General features: G+C 38.6%; 1 protein-coding gene across 6 annotated transcripts in view; it reads right to left on the bottom strand.

Moving 5' to 3' along the window:
- The window catches only part of LOC135219504 (E3 SUMO-protein ligase PIAS2-like), a 322344-nt gene that overhangs the window by 168632 nt on the left and 131683 nt on the right, over window positions 1-22029 (bottom strand). For 5 of the 6 annotated variants that reach the window (XM_064256330.1, XM_064256328.1, XM_064256326.1 and 2 more), the window contains one exon: window positions 14511-14848. In XM_064256330.1, coding sequence (XP_064112400.1) covers window positions 14511-14848 — 338 coding nt within the window. The remainder of the gene's footprint in view (window positions 1-14510; window positions 14849-22029) is intronic. The other variant, XM_064256327.1, reaches the window with a different exon arrangement.

A 22029-nucleotide genomic window follows, 5' to 3' on the forward strand; every position in this document is an offset into this window, starting at 1 on the left:
GCGGTTATTTATAGGCGAGACTCGGAGAATGACTCAGTTACGCCACAGACGTCAAAGCAGTTACACGCACGTAGGCACTTGCGTTTGGTTACTAGCTATTTACATTGTTTTTATAACTTCTTAGTGAACTTATAGCAAGGCCGAAGTTACCTAAGATCAAGAAGGCTACTCAGCAACTATGGCTAGCAAATTAGCGAAGCCAGGAGTGTTGCTGAAAGAAAAACACTAATAATTAATTGTTTTCAGCTGCCCTCATTGTCTCATGTCTCACCGTCAACATCATTATCTGGTGTCACGCTGAGGGTATTAACACCACTTTTAGGGGTAGGACCACGATCCTTGATGTAGAACTCAACAATAAAAGTACAAATAAAGTAATTATAATAATGTTGTTTTGACTTTTATAAGAAAAAAGCGAAAATTTACATAGCAAATCTTTGGGAGCTCATAACTCAAAAACATACTTATGCGCATGTCGGTAACCATTACTCGGTTATTTATTATCCAATTTTAGAGAGAAAGATATCATTGGAAAGAGGAATAAAAATCCCATAATTCTGTGTGACAGAATTTTGATTTCTTTTTTTTTTTTTTTTAGAATTTTTTGAGTGTCTAGACTAAAAAAAAAGGAAAAAAATTCATAAAAAATAAAAAAAATTAAAAAATCAAAATTCTGTCACACAGAATTGTTCCGTATATAAAGAAGTTTTTATGGTATGATTCTCAATACAACTGATGTCATATTAGCGGAGAAAACTCTACCAATTATTTTTTTTTAAATCATGATTTTTGCTAATAAAACGAAAAGTTTTTGATCAAATGACTTGAAATTTTTATATGATGAAGGTATTATATATATCTAAAACATATATGAAAATTATGTATTTTGCGTAATAAATAAAAAAAATAGACATCATAGCGGACGGTCCCCTTAAATGATAGGTAATTCCCACACTGAGAATAGGATGGTGGGTAGTGCAGCTAAACAAATACTGCTCAGCAAATCGAGCTAAAGGTTTCTTGGATGACACCCAAACCATTCTTACCCCACCTGGAATCATTTCTGGATCTTACTGCTGTCACAAAGCAAGACTCTTATTTGTGTGCAGAGAAGAGCAGCCTTGTGGAGAAAACTGCTCCAATTCAGCCAGAATGAAACAGAAGCAGCATGAAGGTACCAATGTGCCTGGGTCAAAATCCTTATCAAATGACAATCACAAAAAATAAATACCTTTATGGTATTTATTTTTTATATATATACAGTGGGCCCCCAGTATTCGCGGACTCACAAATTTGCGGATTTCTCTCTGGACCTTATCTACCCATTATTTGCAGAAAATTCGCCTATTCGAGGGTTTTTTCCGACAATAAATAATCCCAAATGAGTATATTTTGATGTTATTTTCGTGACTAGACACATTATGATACATAAATGATTTACTAATTTTAAAATATTAATATTGATCAATACAGTACAGTGGAACCTTGACATACGATTGCCCTAACATACAAATGTTTTGAGATGCAACAGAAAATTTGCGAAAATATATACTTTGATATACAACAAAATATTTGAGATACAATTTTGCGATGAGTGATAGTTGTATAGGCGACCGATAGATGGCGTTCGGTCTGTTTGTTTGTTGGTGCTGCATCGTTAACACGTCGTTGTGTAGTTCGTTGTATTTGTGCCTATTTTTCGTGTTATTTTGTCTATTTTATTATTAACGCTAAAGACAAAGCAGGTGATATGAAAAAACCCAAGAAAATTATCTTGATGGAAGCAAAACATGAAATTATAGCAAAGTATCGTCGATTTGGCAAATGAGCATGGTCGAAATCCTTCTACAATATCCACGATCATCAAGCAGAAGGAAGCTATAAAGAAGCTGCAACCTTCCAAAGGCATCACCATTATTTCTAATGATAAGTGTCTCACATTCTTTCGTAACATTTTAAAAAGTAGGCAGAAACAGACCTATCTTGATCGTTACTTTATGAAGGTCTCTCGCAGTGAAAGTCAAGAAGAAAGTGAGGCCAAAAGGCCAAGACCTGAAAGTGAGGCCAAAAAGGTCAGACGTGAAGTGTTTACGTATAATTTAAAAAAAATAATTAAAAATTAGTTTAGCAATGTTATTTCATGTGTGTTTATTATGAAGTTATTAGTGTACATACGTAAATAAAAAGAGAACAAATCGTTCCCTGCCACCCCTCCCTACCTCCTCCTCCTGCTGCTGCTGTGGCCTCACATCATCTTTCATTGTGGTAAGTAAAATTCCTTTCTTTTTTTATTGATTTTATTAACATTTATCATCATTTATCACATTACTATGTTATTTTATCATTATGTGTGTTATTACTCTTTTATTTGTGTATAAATTGTGTATATTATATGTAATTCAGCTGTGTTTTGGTGTGGTTTCATAGCGCTAGAATGGATTAATACATATTACATTATTTTTAATGGGAAAAAATGCTTTGAGATAACTTTTTTGATATACGACAATGGTAACGGAACATTAAATTCGTATGTCAAGGTTCCACTATATTAGTAAGTTTAATAAGATTAAATGATATCACATAATAATAATTCTCTCTCTCTCTTTCTTACAGAGATGTATGTTTTCTGTATGATAAATAAATAATTTACTAATTATCAAACCTAGAAGCTGTTTACGAGTGGGGTTGGCGGAGATGATAGTGGAGGAGGATGAGAGATGTAGGCTAGCCTAACCTAATGGCATAACTTGCGTTGCGGATTACGATAATGACGATGATCAGTTGCACAGTGTCTCTGTGCAACTGATCATCGTCATTGTTGTAAGCCACAATGCAACTTATGCAATTAGGCTAGGCCAACCTACATTTCTCCTCCTCCTCCACCACCACCTTCACCATCGCAACTCCGAAAATAGTCTAGGTAGGCAACATCTAACCGATAAAAATGCAAGAATCGCACAGGCATGAGAATAAACACTTACAAATATATTTTCTGTTACTGTACCATCTTTTATTAACATTAAAAATGTTAATAAAGGATATCAAAAGTATATTTGTAGATTTTTATTTTCATGCCTGCACATTTCTTTGATGATGATAATTATTTGTTGTCTGGATCACATTTGTGAGCTCCCAATTCAGGGAGGAGCTAGCCATCAATCCTCGAATTGTCAGAATCCAACTCGTGAGCTAGTAATTCATGGAGGAACTCTTTATCAGAATCCTCGATTCCACGGAAAACTGTCTTGCATGTCAGGCTCTCATACAAAGTGATTGGATGACTTTTTCAAGGAACCTTAGGTGTGCATGATGTAGATGGCTTAGGTTCTGATGATGAAAGTTTAGGTTCTGGTGTAGCCAGAGGTTTAAAAAAGCTGCAAGTGTGCGTTGCCTGGCCATTGCTCAAAAATTTATTGGCAGCTTGTAATAACAGGGTAATGACTGACGTATATTTTGCTGCACCTTGCAAACTCATTCCTGCTGTGGGTCTGTGTCCTCCATTATTTGCATAGCTTCATCAATACATGCAAAACTTGTTTAATTTCCTCATTATTCTTGTCATGGTCTTTGACCATTTCCCATTCAGCTTCTTCTCCCCTTTCATTTTGCATTTACAATAGCTCCTCCATCATTAAATCCTTGTCATGCGAGTCCAGTAGGTTGTCAATTTCGTCCTCGTTAATTTCATTGAAGCCAACTTGTCTGGCAATTTCTAAAAGTTCCTTCTTGAGCCTTGCCTCCTCCTCCACCATATCAAATCCATAAAGTCTGGAAGCATATCAGGGCATAGTTTCCTCCACGAACCTTGAATGCACTTCTCAGTCACACACTCCCAAGCTTCATGCAATATGTAGATTGCATTCTTGAGCTAGAAGCTGCTCCAGTACTTCCTTGCAACATCTTTATCGTCAGCATCTGGGTCACTCAATATTTTGAATAATCTGTTGCAATGAAACCCTGGTGTAGTTGCACGTTAACATACAAAGGATTCCTTGATCCATTGGTTGGATTAAGGACGTGGTGTTTGGGGGGAATGAAAATGTTGATGTGTTCTGAAGTGACTGAAAAGGTCTCGTTATGCCCCGAAGAGTTATCACCCAAAAGTAAAACCTTGAAGTCGACGTTCACCTCCCAGCAATAGTTACGTAGCTCATTCTCTAAGCTAAAGGAAGTCTAGTGGCCCCAGATGTAGGAATTCATCCAACCTTTTTTACTATTATAATAATAGTAGAGAGGGAGGTTTTCAATGATGACCCCCTTAAACCAATGTGGGTTCTCAGACTTTCCAATAATAAGCAGCTTCAGCTTATGTCAAACAAGATTTGTGCCAACCAAGAGGGTGACTCATTGCTTCAAAGGTTTGACGCCTGGCTTCTTTTTCTCCTCCTCCGAGATACGTCCTATCAATCCAGTATGGATATAAAGAAGTCTCATCTAAATTAAAAATCTGCTCTCTCCAGTAATCTTTCCTCTGGATGTATTCTTTAAATTTCAAAACATAATCATCAGCTGCTGCTTTATCAGCTGATACTGCCTCCCCACTAAACTTAACATTATGAAAGCCATGCCTAGTCTTAAAAATAGCAAACCAGCCACTGCTTGCTGAGAAAGGCTTAGGGTCATTATCATCCTTTGTTACTTGTTTGTAGATCTCCTTAGCCTTCATCTGGATGATGCCCATGGTCATCAGGATGCTGCATTTATTTTGCTTAATGATCCAGTCCTTAAGTATCTCTTTGGTCCTATTAAGCCCTGGATTCTTTACAGTGTGGGTTTTCTTTGCAGCTGAAGATGAACCTTGGGCAAATGCTAGCCTTAATTTTATCCTTTGTGGCATGAATGGTCCATAAGGTAGATTCAGACATGCCAGTAGCCTTCACGATATCTCCGGTGCGTTGCCCTTGGTTGTAACATCGAATTATATCTATCTTCTCTTCTAATGACATCACCTTGCGAGGCCTCTTAGCAATATTAGAGGCAGGAGACTTGGAAGATGAATGTTTGGGAGACATTTTCAAATTGAGCGCGGAAGAACGCCGTGTTAACACGAAAACTGTGAACCCTGTGGTAGCTAGAACCCAACTAACTCACACGGTCTGTCATCCGTTTTCAAATTCAGTGGGATAATTCGTAAACAAAATATGCAGAAAATTATTGGAACTACCGGGCATTTTAACAATGTGCACACAGAGTTTTGAACTGCGCTGTTCAGCAATCTTTCGCGATAAAAAATGTGTAGACTCAAGTTGTTCAGCAATTTTTTGCATTTACGGAATCTATAGTTTAATTTACCATTGTCATGTTCTACCAAATTTGCGATCATCAAACACTGATAACAACAGTTTACTGTATACAGCGAAAAATTCTGACATCTAATATCTAAGAAAGCTGAGAAACTCTGATGTCTACATGGTTACAGGTGCTGAAAATTCATTTAGAACAGCACCCTGAGCAATACACAACCTGTTGCTTCTGACACAAGGTGACAGTTGTTTTTACAATTAACCCTTAAACGCCTAAGGGGTATAACAAAAATGGTCTCACGTATGCTGAAAATGAAAAAAATATCATTATCATATATAAATAATGCGATATATGATAGCCCGAAAACGAAATTTCATATATGTATAATTGTATTCAAATAGCGCTGTGAGCAAAACGGTTAAAGCTAAATAGTTACTTTTTTTCCGTTGTATTTTACACTAAATTGTGATTATTTTGGTATATAACACATTGTAAAACGATCAAAACAACACAGAGAAAATATTATCACAAAATAATGCATGAATTCGTAACGTGCGGACGTAAAAAAATTGTTTTTTTTTTAAATTCACCATAAATCTAAATAATGTTCGAGAGACTTCCAATTTGTTTCAAAATGAAGATAAATGATTGAATATTACTATACTGTAAGAGTTTTAGCTTACAAATGCAGTTTTCGGCCATTTCGGACGAGTTAAAGTTGACCGAATGTCAAATTTTTAAATTTTTTTTTTAATATGCAAATATTTCAAAAATGAGAAAAGCTACAAACTTCAACTATTTTTTTTTTTGTATTCTACATAAAATTGTGCACATTTTCATATTTAAAACTCTATGAAATGCCTAATATGAAATGGAGCAAATATTCCGAGAATGCGACGTACGCATTTCGGAGATTTGCAGCAGTGAATTTTTTTTTTTTAATTCACCATAATTCTAAATATTGTGCTAGAGACTTCGAATTTGCTTCAAAATGAAGATAAATGACTGAATATTACTAGACTGTAAGAGTTTTAGCTTACAATTGCAGTTTTCGACCATTTCAGTAGAGTCAAAGTTGACCGAACGTGGTTTTTTTCTATTTATCGTGATATGGAAATATTTCGAAAATGAGAAAAGTTACAACCTTCAATTATTTTTTGTTGTATTCTACTTGAAATTGCGCGCATCCTAATATAAAACTTAATGTAACGGCTAATTTAAAATGGTGCAAACATTACGACAATCGCGCGTATGATTTTTTCGGAAGAGTTACCGTGCGGACGTAAGGAAAAAGTTTTTTCATAAATTCACCATAAATCGAAATATTGTGCTAGAGACTTTCAATTAGTTGCAAAATGAAGGTAAATGATTGAATATTACTTAAATATAAGAGTTTTAACTTACAATTGCATTTTTCAACCATTTTGGTAGAGTCAAAGTTGACCGAAGGTTGAAATTTTGGCACTTATCGTTATTTATATGAAAATATTTCAAAACTGAAAAAGCTACAATCATGAGTATTTTTTTGTTGTATTCTACATGAAAATGCGCACATTTTCATATATAATACTCCATGTAACAGCTAATTTAAAATGGTGCAAAAATTGTCAAAGTGACAAAATAATTTCCGAGATGTGTCACTGATACTTTTTAGTGCGATAAGAAAGAAATTCGCGCTTGCACGCCTGCGTAACGATTGTAAACAAAACAATGCCTTGATCCGTGAGCTCCCAGCATCCCCCAAGGCGCGTGATTCAAAAGTTTTCGGCTGGTAGGCCTGTAAGTATTTTTCCGCAAATTTTTAAAAAAACTTTTCTATGTCGACGTAAATTACGTCCAGTCGGCACCCGACAGACAATTTGTCTCAACGTAAACTAAGTCCAATAAGCGTTTAAGGGTTAAGGATCGAACTCATGATACCTTTGAAAATCCCCTTACTGGGAAGACAATCGAGCATCCCCAAGCAGTTGTGCGAGATGCAGAAGTTAGTGGAAGTGCATGGAATTCTGTAGTTTGAGTTGATTTCACTTTAATGGAAGAATAAGATACACATCTACCAAGAGAACTAAAAAATCTGAAAATCATTTGCTCTGAGGCTACTAAGCTCTATGGGAGTCATTGAGCTATTCTTGAACTGTTCAATACTTCCTTAGAGTGAATAGCGGGCAAAGGCCTATGAGTCTGAATCAGGTTAAACTTAAAGAGGGCCCTAAAAGGAGTAATAATGGACTGGTTGTTCCTGTTCATCTGCATGCCAACAAGTCTACATTAAGGACTTTTCTAATCCCATAGCAACTTTAGAACTTGCAGATGTACTAGCCATTCTGTAGTTAGTTTTGGTCTTCCCGACTGTTAAGTACCTTTGATGGTCATTCCACTGCCATGATGTCTTGCAAGCTTTACAAGGCGTAGTGTTGATCATTCTATGGTTAAGTAAGTGTTACAACAGTTTTCAAAATACAGGCGGCCCTCGGTTAGCGGCAGGGGTTCCGTTCCTGGCCACCGACGCCAAGCGATTTTCGACGCCGAGCGATTTTAAAGCCTACGGCCGCCGCACACCTTCTTTCGAAACTCTAGACCGGTCAAAGGCGCCGTAATCCCACAACGGCGCAATAAGTAAAATTATATTTATGCAGTATAGTACTATAGAATTTACTGTACAGTACATGTGGGTGTCTAGAGTATGTAAAGATATAATAAAGTTTATACAGTGTACAGGTAGCTGTAGTGTTCAGGTTACGATCATTAGTCTTACGATAGTTCGATTTTATGAGAGATCAAATTACAATGGCCTAACTTTATCCATCTTCTAGTTACATAAGTTCAATAACAGCAAAAGAGAATGATGAAAATATGGTTTTAACGTTATACTCGTTGCGTGAACGTGTACAACCATGAACAACCGAACGAGAAAACGACTTTTTTTTTTTTTTTTTTTTTTCTAAGTACAACCGAACTGGATAACATCTGTTTGGCTTGTATTTCGATCATCGTACTACAGTGCAACATTACCGTATTTGTTATAAATGGCGTTATGTATAGAATAGAACTGAGATATCTTAATGTAATAACTTTATTCGCTATAGATCAGAAATCAATATAGATTAAAGATCAATCGGGAAATATACCGTTAAATTTAAACCTAATTATGACTGAAGCTGAGAAAACTGTTCAAGCTGCTAATGACTATTATCGTACATCGGCAACAAGGATAAAACTGCAGTAAACGTCTGCCATCACACACAACCATAGATAAAATTGGGATAAAATCATTTTAATCAAAACTACTGTGCTTGAAAGAACACATTTTACTGTTGGTTTCACGCCGATATAAGATAAATAACGTAAAGTTCGTATTACGATGATATAAAGGATTACGTATTGCGAACGGAATCACGTAATTTTTTACGCAATAAACATGCCGCCAAAGTAATTTTGTTAACGAAAAAAATAGTAGTTCACATTCACAACGAGACATATTCAATAAATATTCCCACCTAAAAACACGCTGTATAAGGAAAAATAACTTTGTCGCATATAAGTCAAGTATCTAGATATTCGTTTATGCTAACTAGAAGCAAGAGCATTCGCTCAGAATTGCGTTATGGTGAAACAGACTCGTATTCATCAGCTGATTTCAAACCACAACATTGGCCGCTCCGCGGAATACGGGCTTAAGTTTGCCGTAGTATTTTAAAATACAATAATATGAGAATACATACAATATTCTTGGATACAGTGAAATAATGTATAACTTTTTAAAGGATTTATGGAAAAGATGCATAATTAATAAAATAACACAATGCATTTTTCAGAACTGGCGGACAAGAACGAACATGAAAAACCATCCCCTGACAACGTGGAGCGTAGTTACAAAGGCTGCCCTTAATTTGTATCTTATTTCTGTACAAAAATGAAAATACCTTTATGCAATATATTTTCATACACATTTTAAACATAAAAGCATAAACATTTGAAAAATCGACACATCGATCGTTATTTTTTTTTTTTTAAACTATTTTTGGAAGAGCGGCAGACGGCGGCAAAAAAAGTGCAAATTAGCAATCGATGTCGATTTATAAATGGTTTTGCTTTTATGTTTAAAATGTGTATGAAAATGTATTACGAATAGGGTATTTTTATTTCTGTGCAGAAATATGATAAAAAGGCAGCTTTTGAAACTCCCCTTCAGTTATCGACTACGATGTGTTTTTCAAGTTCGTTCTTATATGCTGCGGCGGCATACAAGAACGAACTTGAAAAACACATCGTAGTCGATAACTTGAAGCGGAGTTTCAAAAGCTGCCTTTTTATCATATTTCTGCACAGAAATAAAAATACCCTATTCGTAATACATTTTCATACACATTTTAAACATAAAAGCATAAACATTTATAAAATCGACACATCGATCGCTAATTTGCACTTTTTTTAAATCGATATTTTCAGAAGAGCGGCAGGCGGCGGCTTACAAGAAAGAACATGAAAAAGCATCGTATTTGGTATCGTGAAGGGCAGTTTCAAAAGCTGCCTTTGTATCATATTTCTGTACAGAAATAAAAATGCCTTTCACGTAATACATTTTCACACACATTTTAAACAAAAGCATAAACAATTATGAATCGACACATCCATAACTAAATTTGCACTTATGTAACTCGATATTTTCGGCATAGAACAGCGTCAGAGGCATATATTTTACCCTAATACCTAAGTAATAACTCTCCATAAAATTTGTTAATATAATTTGCATAACCTTTATGGTCTGAACGCCATTTCTACATATGTATGAACTCGTTAGACAACGGCGCTAGCGGCGCTGTTAACTGAAATTTGTGCCGTAAAGATACCTTTAAAATGCCTTATTTTTTTAATGAATATTTTTGACGACCGCTGTAAAACCGATTCGCCGTTGAGTGATTGCGCCGTTAACCGCGGGCCGCCTGTACAGACAGTCCCCGGTTATCGGCGGGGTTTCCATTCCGGGGGTGTGCTGATAAGCGAAAACTGCCATTAACCAAAACTCATAATTGCCAAAAATTGCCGATTTTATGCCACTAGACAAGCACCATAAAACCGGATCGCTGATAACCGGGGACTGCCTGTACTTGTTTCGTGTTACAAAATACCAAAAAACATGGGGATATGCGTAGTTATTCAGTCTTGATGCATCCTACACTGGGCATCAATCTCTGGTTCCTTGTGGAGCTAGGAAAGAGTCAAGAGGTAAAATTCCAGTGGATTACTGCCTGATCCACTTCATTCTTTAATTTACAACATCCTACTAAAGAATGAGACGTCTGCTACAGAAGACAATGGAATAGCAATAGGAAACGAAACTATAGGAAAGTAACCTTGTCGAAAACTAAAACGAGAGATTGTACTTTGCAGTAAGTTTTAATGTATTTTTGCATATACTTTCCTCATTTACATAAGTGGAAATGTGTATTGTATGAAAGGAAGATATAATGTTTTGTTGTATTTGTATTTAGTTAGGAAAGGTGTTGTGTTTGGTTGTTTCATGTATAGTTTCTAAGTGTACATGTAATAGCTCTTAATTACTGGTTGTCGGCAGTTTTGTTGTTTGGGTAGTTGGCTGAATGCTTTGTTGTTGGCCAACGATGGTCAGTCAAGCAATCTAGTCCCAGTTTCAAGAGCTGAGTGGTCATATGGACAGGATCTAAGCCAAAGATCTTCGAGAAGTCATCGGGATATTCATATCAAAATCACTATATCAAAATCACTTAAAGTATTTCTATCTGAAAAGTTCATTTGGGGTAATTCCTTTTTAGAATATGCATTTCTAATCATAGGGAGGTGTTTCCTATATTCTTTGAATGGGAATAGTGAAAGGGAGACTGTGCTAAGACTGGCTCTCAAACCCATCTAGGCTGGGATTTGGTTATTCATATTTCAATTCACCATAGGTTATAAGATCCCTTGTAATTTGATATGCTTGAGATTTGATATGCTCTACTTATTACTAGGAGAGCACTAACAAAAAACTTAAAAGTAATAACTTCCTTCTGTGCCTTCAACCACTTAAGGTTCTCCTACTAAGTCTCTCAAGGCATGCTAGGAGGCCTGCAATTGGCCATCTACCTGAAACTGGGGGCTGAACTCATCCATGATAGATATAAAATACTACTTAAACCATATACTATCCTCCCTTGTTGCCTTAACCTGAGCAGCTTGAGAGGGGCACTGACTACCAAATTTAGATTCATCAAATTTTAGTTATTAAATGTTTTCAATTGTTTTATGTCTAAATAAACACCCTGAAGCAATTATTTTTTAGACTAGTTTATTGATATGAAAAAACTTCTAAAAAACAACTGCATGAATAAGTCAGGATAGGTCCAAGGAGTTATGGACTGTTTTCAACAGTTTTATGTGTAAATAAACTTACCTAGAAACATTATTGTTAAAAACAATTTTTAGATCGATTCACGGACAACTTTGTTCATCGCTTTAAAGGCACTGTGAATGAAAAAGGCTTGTAGAAAATATGCCTGTGAATGGTCCTACATGGGATGAAGTTTGAAATTACTCTGGAGGCTGTCCCTGGTTATAAGCGATCTGGTTTTACAGCAATTGTCTGGGGACAACTATAACCAGGGACTGCATGTATTTTTACTGTTTTACGATAAACATAAAAGTCGAACCCCATTAATGGCGGACTCAACTATTCATGGATTTTTCTGTGAAACTATCCAAGGGACTGCCTGCATTTTGGACTTTTTTATGATATATGAACATATTGTCAACTCCCATTATTCGCGGACTCTCCTATTTGGAGATATCTCTGTAGAGCCTATCTACAAATTATTCTCGAAAAGCTTGCCTATACACAGATTTTTCTGTGGAACATATCTATAAATTGTTCATGGGACTCGCAAATTATTTCTTTTTTTTTTTTTAGTGATATTCTGTATTTTCGTAATACACTGGGTCCATTCTATATTGTGTACTGTTTAGCAACTGGTGCTTCAGCTAATCGTTGGTTTTTCTCTGCAGCTTATCTGCTAATACATAGCAGAAATTTAACTAATTTGTTAATTTTTTCATAGAGCAATTATTTTCAAATGACTATTTCCATTTAATTTTCATGACTAAATACATTATAAAAAATTATTCACTAATTTTCAAATATTATTTATATAAGTAGCAAAACATCAATAAAATGCTAAATTAATATCCCACAAAATCACAAAACACACACTCTCTCTCTCTCTCAAACTTTCATGTAAAAAATAACAATTACATTAATAAATTAGTTTCTTTTTGCAACTAAAATTTTTTTTTCTTAATTCTTTGGTAGTAGTGAGCTTCAACCAGCTCATTCTCAGAACAAACATTACAAATGTTTGACAATTGTTTTTTTTATACATACTATTACGATAACATCAAATAATAATGTACTACATTATAAATGGATTCTTTAAGAGAAGTAACATATAAATGTACTTACACTAATATATTTATATTTGAAAATTAGTAAATAACTGTACCTTGTACAATACACAAGAATTTTTATCCCTGTTGATGCTCTATTCTGTAACTGTGTTTGTTGGGCTTGGGATGAACATTTTTTCAAATGACAAAAATACACTTTACAGTACATATTGATTACTGTATTTTGCTGTGCTTACATAAATAACCCTTAATGGACTGATGGCCTCATATGAGTAACAATAACAAGTTTTGAGTGGTGGAAAAATTCATGTAAATATTTTGAAATAAATATACACAATGGCAACAAGGAAAATTCTGGCTAGCTAAAATATTTGAAACACACCTGGTGGAGAATAGGTGTACTAGACAGTCATCTGGGCAGCCATTCGATCTTTTGTTTGAAGGCTGACTCACCTATCAGCGGAGAGATATAAGCTATCTTTAACAGTAGGTAAGATTCATCCCAAACAATTTATGTTTAAGCATATTGTGCAGTAGTGTACAGAATTTAAAATGTTACTTTTAGTGGCTTTTGTTATTTGCAAGGCATTTGACAGTGTCCACACATCAATATTATACCAGAAAGTATTGGATTACTACAGCAGTCCTATTCAATAAGCAAAGCCAACTGACATTATCCACGATCAAAATAGATGCAATGATAATGTTGATAAAATCTTGTCGAGTGTGTTTGCAGTAAACAGTGTTGTGCTATAAGGGGAGGTATTTAACCTTTCCTGTTTACTCTTATAGATTTTGTAATGAAAGTGATGAAGATGGAAGCAGCAGTTTATAAATTGGGGTACCAATGGATATTTGCCAGACTTAGAATATGCAGGTAAGGCTGTTATAATCAGCAAAATCCTACAATAATTAAAAGGTATCCTTAACAGAATTCATCATATATCTAAAGACTTGGGACTAAAAATAAATCTAAGAAAAACAAAAGTAATGAGGAAGAAATATGTCCGAAGGAATAACGTTAGATGGAAAAAGGATTAATGAGGTTGAATCTTTCAAATATTTAAGAACAATATCCATATTAGGGTTCTCTGAATGTAGTGACTAAAAAATAAAGGCAATCACACTGAGCAAGTTGAATAAAACTCTGAAATCAGAAACTGAAAGTGCATATGAAAGTACATAGAAGTTGCTCATGAACACCTATATTTTTTTTCTACTTGCTCTTGTCCGGCAAGGCCTTGGCTCTGTTAATCTGGATAATTGAGAGATTACTGTAACACTACAGTACCTTGTTAATTATTAATTACATTACTACAGCATTATCAAAATTTTTACAAATTGTTTACCAAAGAGAAGGGGTGAGGCACAGTGAGTAAGTAATTTACAGTAACTCAATTCATAAGAGTACTTATACACATGCAGGCTCACCTATACACAACATTACATTCACTCTTGTGTAACAAAGACAATCAACTACATATGATTTTTACATTTGTAGGTGCTTTAACAGCAATTTTTCTCTGCTTATCTGTTTGTGCATGACAAGACAAATGGTATTAAGAAAGTCCTCATCTTCTAAGTAATCTTTTTAAAGAACTTGACACTTGTGCATGAGCACCTTTCTAGTTAAGTATGATGAGGAGTCAGACAAAAAAAAGAGATAGAGAGAGAGAGAGAGAGAGAATTATTATACTGACAGCTTACATTAAAGGTGAATTTATTTTTTTTTTGCTGTGGTACAAAAAAAATATATGGAGCTACAATAAAAATTACCTTAATCATGAATTATCACAATGTAAACAAGAAAATATAAATCATGCAATCCAACACAGCACAAGAAATCTTACCTAATGATGAAGGTTTTAGTAACTCCCCTAACATATCATAAAACGGTAGTTTTTTCAGTTTCACATCAGGATTTATTGGATATGTAGAGTTGAGGGGATTTCCTCCTAACGGTGGGTATCCTACTGTAGGTGAGAGAGCTGATGCGGCAACTTGCGGGGAACCAGCAGTATATCGTGAACTACTGAGTGTAGAGTTCACACCTATACTGCCTACACTGCCACTCTGTGTGTATCCCGCAATAGAATTAAGACCCATGGGTACCTTCTGTGCAGGTAGAATTCCAGCTGGCCCACTCGCTGCTGCTTGTGACCTGTCACCAAACGACATCATCTCTAGTCTACGTAAAGAAAAAACACAGGAAACTTCACATTAGCATGTGAGTTACCTAATTTCAATGAATATTAAACCCAACACAATACAAAAACTGTTGGGATTCAAGAACCAACTTAAGCTTTGAATCTACAGCAGGGACTAATAAATGGAAGTAGCAGCACACATTGTCCTGTATCTAAGCAGCTTGTGGATTAATGGATAATAAATCTACAAGTAACTCGCACGTAAGTGTGCTTTTTCCACTATACTTACCTCACGGTCTCAAAAAATTAGGGTAAGTATTTACAAGAAAATTCTCCAGGTCAAGCACTTTAGTACATCAATTTAGATTAAACATGACACACCAAAAACCTAACATCACAAAATAGGCTTTACATCTCGCAGCTAGATTAGGACTTAAAAAAAAAAAAAAAAAGGCAACAGCTTCCAAGTGAATAAATAAATACTGTGAATACACAAGAATGCGATAAAAAGGTTAAAGATATGTAGTTCTCCTGAACCATTAATACTCTGATCACATTACAAACTTGCATCCCAAATGAAAGATGACATTAAGAACTAGGCTTCAAAATTTTCTTTAAGTAATTATATTTTGAAAATACTAATCAAAATCTATAAACACTCGTTACAATAACCTTTTGTGCATCATACAAACTTCTTCATACATCACTATGAATAATTCTCCACCTTGTTCCACCTGATGGTGTATGCATGTGTAATAAAAGCACTCTACCAGCTTCATTAAAATCTGTCTATTACAGATGCAAGTAACAGAGGGTTATACAATTTTTATAAAATGGGTCTGCATCAGTTTTGTTTGTTACTGCATACACAATATTCACTTGAACAAGTATACAACTTTACAACAACCTTGACAGGCATTCATAAGAGATGGTTTATAAAGGTAATGTCTCCATAAATGGAAAGACCCACGCCCTCTTGGAGGGAAAGAACCTCTGGAATGAAATGTATACTGAAGTAAACAAGTTTACTAATAATTTAAAAAGTTGAGAATTAGACTGGAATCTAGCCAGGAAGTTCATTGCAATGAGCTAGGCAGTAATCAATCAAATACAGATGAGGATGATAAGTTACTTGCCCACCTCCCCAAAGAAGCAGCTAATTAACTGTTAGTTTTTATTTTTCATTCATGTGAACTGGGGACAGGTTATTACATATTATAAATTCAATAATTATTATTTTGTTACTTTCACTAACCCCTACCTTACCAGACGAACGTAAGATATCTTTTGACCAGTGTTCTAAAAATTTCTCATGAAAAAGTTTAATGCTAATATATAGGACTAATACGAGACGTTAGGTTATCCACTGTGTTGTTTTAAGGCTTACTCGAGATATCTCGTGCTATATTGTATGCTTGGCAGTGGCATTTGCTGCTGAAAATTGTAAGGTATTGAGAATGTTTTTTCATGCCGACTACACATCATTAGGGGCACTTCAATAGTCATCCTGGTCATTTGTTTGTTTGTTTTTTGCTTCTTTTCATCTGTTTTTAAGTAACTTTGGTTGCTTTATTTGTCACTGGTTATTAGGATATACTATTGATTCATTACATTACTGTTGTTTCCTTAGTTCGCTAATCCTTGACTATTTTATGATACACATACCTTTTCGCCAGTTTTTTTTAGCTATATTTGGTTGTTTTATTTGCCATCTTAGATTGTTTATATATTATATTATTGATTTATTAAGCTAATATTATATCTTTTGTTAGTCTCTTGACCATTTTGATATTTGTAGAGTGAAATATGATATTGTTATGATACAATAAAGTTTTGTACATACTTACCTGGCAGATATATACTTAGCTATAGACTCCGTCGTCCCCGACAGAAATTCAAATTTCGCGGCACACGCTTACAGGTCGGTCAGGCGATCTACCGCCCTGCCGCTGGGTGGCAGGACTAGGATCCATTCCCGTTTTCTAATCAGATTTTCTCTCCCACCTGTCTCCTGAAGGGAGGCTGGGTGGGCACTGTAATTGTATATATCTGCCAGGTAAGTATGTACAAAACTTTATTGTATCATAACAATATCATTTTTGTACATTCAACTTCCCTGTCAGATATATACTTGGCTGATTGACACCATTGGTGGAGGGTAAGAGACAGCTAACTACTGAAATAGACAGGTAAACAACATACGTTGTAGGTATTAAAAACCTTGGTTCCTACCTGATTAAGCGGAAGACTTCGTGGCTACTGCCCAGGAGTCTGCTTCACCTCAAGAGACCTCAGCGAGGTAGTGACCTCATGCTAAGAGTTCTTGTTGGTCTATCGATGGGGTCTTATCTGCTTACTCGATAAGAACCGAACGATTTTGTCAATGGGCGCTAATCCGCTAACATGACAAATACCTTGCCTTATGGCAATAAAGGAGCACAACCCCGATCCCGATCACCTGAACCTAACACCTGGGTTAGTACTACGATTTGAAAGGAGATATCCCCGATCTCCTTCCAAGCAACCCTAAAACTCAACACCACAATTAAAAACACACTAATAGAAGGATCAGTATCAGCTCCCTTTCCCAGCACAGAATCCGCAGATACGTACGGACCGAGAGAAAAACATTTCTCATATGTTACTTTGACGTCCTTAATGAGAGGCAAACACAGAGTTGCATCTCCAGTAAGTTGCCTCCAGGATGTCTTTCATAGACATGTTTCTATGAAAGGCCAAGGATGTAGTAATGGCTCGCACCTCATGAGCCTTTACTCTGAGTAGCCTGAAGGAGTCATCTGGACATTGTTCATGGGCCTCTGAAATCATGTTTCTCACGAAGAAGGCTAACGCGTTCTTGGACATAGGTCTCTTCGGGTCCCTTACTGAACACCAGAGACTTAGCTGAAACCCCTTGAGTTGTTCCTTCTTACGAAGGTAAAACTTAAGAGCCCTGACTGGTCAGAGGGACCTTTCTATATCTCTCCCCACTAGATTAGAAAGCCCTTTTACCTCAAAGCTCCTGGGCCAGGGCTTGGAAGGGTTTTCGTTCTTAGCAAGAAACAATGTCTGGAAAGAACATACAGCTGAGTCTCCCCTAAAGCCCACGCCAGAGTCCAATGCATGGAGTTCGCTAATTCTTTTTGCAGTAGCGAGGGACAAAAGGAAAATACATTTCCTCGTGATATCTCTGAAAGAGGCACGATTAGGTGGTTCAAATTTGTCCGATGTGAGGAATTTTAGAACCACATCAAGATTCCAACTAGGAGTTCGAGGTGGTCTAGACTTGGAAGTCTCGAACCTTATAAGATCATGTAGATCTTTGTTCTCCAAGGAAGAGAAGGAAATCGGCAATGATGGTCACAGAGGTATTGGAGGAGGACAGCTTCTTCGTCCTACACCATCTCCTAACCACTTCCCACTTTGACTGGTAAACCCGCAGTGTTGAAGACCTGCGGGCTCTAGCGCTAGCGCTGGCAGCCTTTTGCGAAAAGCCTCTCGCTCTGACGAGTCTTTCGATAGTCGAAAGGCAGTCAGGGAGAGAGCGGGGAGGTTTTTGTGAAACCTCTCGAAGTGGGGTTGTTTGAGCAGATCTGTCCTGTACGGAAGAGATCTGGGGAAGTCCACCGTCCATTCCAGTACCGCTGTGAACCAATCTTGAGCGGGCCAAAAGGGTGCGATGAGTGTTAATCTCGTTCCCTTTGACGCGACGAACTTTCTTAGCACTTCCCCCAGGAGTTTGAATGGGGGAAAGGCGTAGGCATCTATGCTCGACCAATCTAGGAGAAGGGCATCTATCGCAATTGCTCTGGGATCTTCTACCAGTGAGCAGAAGTTTTCGATTCTTTTTGAGAGGAACGTGGCGAACAGGTCGATTTGAGGTCTTCCCCAATGGGACCAGAGACTTTGACAGACTTTTGAGTGGAGGGTCCACTCTGTGTGAAGGACCTGGTTCTGCCTGCTCAGTCTGTCTGCTCGAATGTTCTTCGTTCCTTGAATGAACCTCGTAAGAAGCACAATGCCCCGTTCCTCTGTTCAGATCAACAGGTTTCTTGCCAGTTCGTAGAGGGAGAAAGAGTGGGTCCCCCCTTGTTTTCGAATATAGGCCAGAGCCGTGGTGTTGTCCGAGTTGACTTGGACCACCACGCCTCTGACCTCTGATTCGAAGAACTTTAGGGCAAGGTGAATCGCCAAAAGTTCTTTTGAGTTTATTTGCCAGGACACCTGTTCCCTTGTCCAGGTGCCTGACACTTCCCTCGATCCCAAAGTCGCTCCCCATCCCGACTCCGATGCGTCGAAGAACAACATTCAGAGTGGGTTCTGAATGGCCAGTGACAATCCCTCGTTCTTCACGAGAGGGGTCAACCACCAAGTCAGGTGAAGTTTGACGTCGAGGGGAATCGAGATTACGTCTGACAGCTGTTCTGTCTTCCACTTCCAAACTCCTATCAGGAAGAATAGAAGAGGACGAAGGTGAAGCCTCCCTAGGGAAAAGAACTGCTCTAGTGAGGAAAGGGTCCCCAGAAGGCTCAGCCATTCCCTCACCGAGCATTGTTCTTTCCCTAAGAAGGTTGAGACTTTTTGAAAGCCTCGTACAAGTCTTTCTTGTGGGGGAAAAACTCGAAAACCCCAAGAATCCATCCGAATCCCCAGATAGACCAGATTCTGGCTGGGGATCATCTGGGACTTCTCGAGGTTGACGAGCAATCCTACAGACCGTGTGAGGTCTAGAGTAGAAGCCAAGTCCTCCAAACACTGGCTTTTCGACTTGGCCCTGATTAGCCAATCGTCCAAGTAGAGGGATATCCTGATTCCCTTCAGATGAAGCCAACGAGCTGCGTTCCTCATCAGGGTTGTGAAGACTTGAGGAGCTGTGGACAGGCCGAAGCACAGAGCCCTGAATTGGAATATCCTGCCCTGGACCATAAAACGAAGATATTTCCTCGACGCAGGATGAATGGGCACGTGGAAATATGCGTCTCGTAGATCCAGAGAGACCATCCAATCTCCTGGACGCAGAGCAGAAAGAACCGAGGCAGTTGTTTCCATGGAGAATTTCGTTTTCCCTATGAATCTGTTCAGGGCGCTTACGTCCAGCACCGGTCTCCACCCCCCTGATGCCTTCGGAACCAGGAAAAGGCGATTGTAAAAGCCTAAGGAGTGGGGATCCTGTACTATTTCGATGGCCTCTTTGGTCCACATTTGATCCACAAGGTCCAGGAGAGTTGTTCTCATGGCAGGGTCCTTGTACCTCGTGGACAGTTCCCTCGGTGTCAAAGTAAGGGGAGGACTGTCCCTGAAGGGGATTAGATATCCCTTCCTCAAAATAGAGCGCGACCAGGGGTCTGCTTCTCTCAAGGCCCAGGCTTCTGCGTACTCCAGGAGCCTGGCGACTACTGGTGGATGGAGGACTTGAAAATCATTTGCCTTTTTTGAAAGGCCGGAAGGAGGCTGATCTTCCTCGTTTCTAAAGAGCCGCCTCTTCTCGAAGGGGGACGAGTAGAAGGGCCTCCTCGAAAGGGCGGCTGAGGAGCACGAGGTTGTTTCTTCACTAGAGGAACAGCAGGTCGATTCTTCTTAGCTGACTGTGCCAGAAGATCCTGAGTCGCCTTCTCAGTCAGTGAGTGAGAGATATCTCTCACTAACTGAGAAGGGAACAGCTGGTCGGACAATGGAGCGTACAGAAGTGAAGATCTCTGGACAGGGGAGACGGCTTTAGCCAAAAAAAAAAAATAAAGACCGATCTCTTCTTGAGAATGCCAGTCCCAAAGAGGGAGGCAACCTCACTCGAGCCATCTTGGACTGCCTTATCTACACAGGATAATACACTGTGAAGAATCTCGGGGCTGAGGAAATCAGGGTCCTGGGTTTTCTTAGCCAAAACCCCAAGGGACCAGTCCAGGAAGTTGAAAACTTCTAACACATGGAACAGTCCCTTGAGGAGATGGTCCAGTTCCGTCCCCATAACGCTTTGGCAGAGGACAAGGTATGTCTTCTCGAGGAGTCCACTAGACTCGAGAAGTCAGCTTCTGCGGACGAAGGGAGAACGAGTCCCATGTTCTCCCCCGTCTCGTACCAGATGCCTCTCCTCCCTGACAGTCTGGAGGGGGGGCATGCGAAACAAGTCTTTCCTGCTTCTCTCTTCAAGAAAAGCCAGGATCCAAGAGACTGAAGGACCTTCTTATAGATATGGCCGGGCGCATCTTCAAGAAGGAAGAGGACTTAGAGGCCTTAGTGCTTGAGAAAAGCGACCGTGGAGAAGGGGGAGCTGCAGGAGTGAGTGAGTCCCCGAACTCTTGAAGTAAGAGACCAGCTAAGGTCTTATAATCTGAAAGACCCGTATCCGCAGGGGGTTCTTCGTCAGACACATCCTCTAAGTCCAAACCTTCTTTAGAGAGAGTAGAGCGCTCCGCTGAAGGAGAACGTTCTGTCCTAGAAATCTGTCTCCTTAGTTAAAAGAAGGGGTCCTAAGAGAATCAAGAGTCTCTATCCCAACGGGTTTCTTGATATTAACCTCGAGCTTCGAAGGATCAGAGTTACCATCCTTCCGACATTCGAGAGAAGAGCGACGTTCCGAAGTCAAAAGATGTCTGCCTGGAGTCACTATCCTGGAATGAGTCCCATTCTTGGGAGGAGTATAACTCCTTGAAGGAACTTCACGTCTGGAAGGCGCCTCATGCCTGGCTGGTGCCTCGCGGTTGGAAGGAGCTTCGCGCCTGGTAGAAGCCACTGCTCTGGAAGGAGCCTCGCTCCTGGAAAAAGTCACGTCTCTGTAAGGAGCCTCTCGTCTTGCTGGTGTATCATGCCTATAAGGCGAAGAGTTCTTGGAAGGATCTATGATCCTGGAAGGAGCCTCGCGCCTGACTGGTGCCAAGAGCCTGAATGGGGAACTTGCTGCCGAGAGCCTGACTGGCGCACCTTGCAAAGGTAAAGCCTCTTTTCCGGGAGTGGAAACGCGGCTGTGAGGAGCCGAGCGGTTGGACAGAGGATTGAGTCCGGTGCGGGGCAGACGCTTGGACCAATCCTCATGTCTCGTGGTCACTTCATGCTCAGAAGCAGAGGAGGGCTCGGTCGATAAGCGTTCCCGAGTCTCTTGTTTCCGAGTAAAAGCGCATGAAGCAGAGAGTTCGTAGGACCTCTTTAGAGAGCGAGCTGGCGAGGGGATCTTGGAGCAAGGGAACTCCATGCGATGTGAGGATCTCTCTTATGTATGTCTCTCCAT

This window comes from Macrobrachium nipponense, chromosome 1 (assembly GCF_015104395.2).
Source record: "Macrobrachium nipponense isolate FS-2020 chromosome 1, ASM1510439v2, whole genome shotgun sequence".
Lineage (NCBI taxonomy): Eukaryota > Metazoa > Arthropoda > Malacostraca > Decapoda > Palaemonidae > Macrobrachium > Macrobrachium nipponense.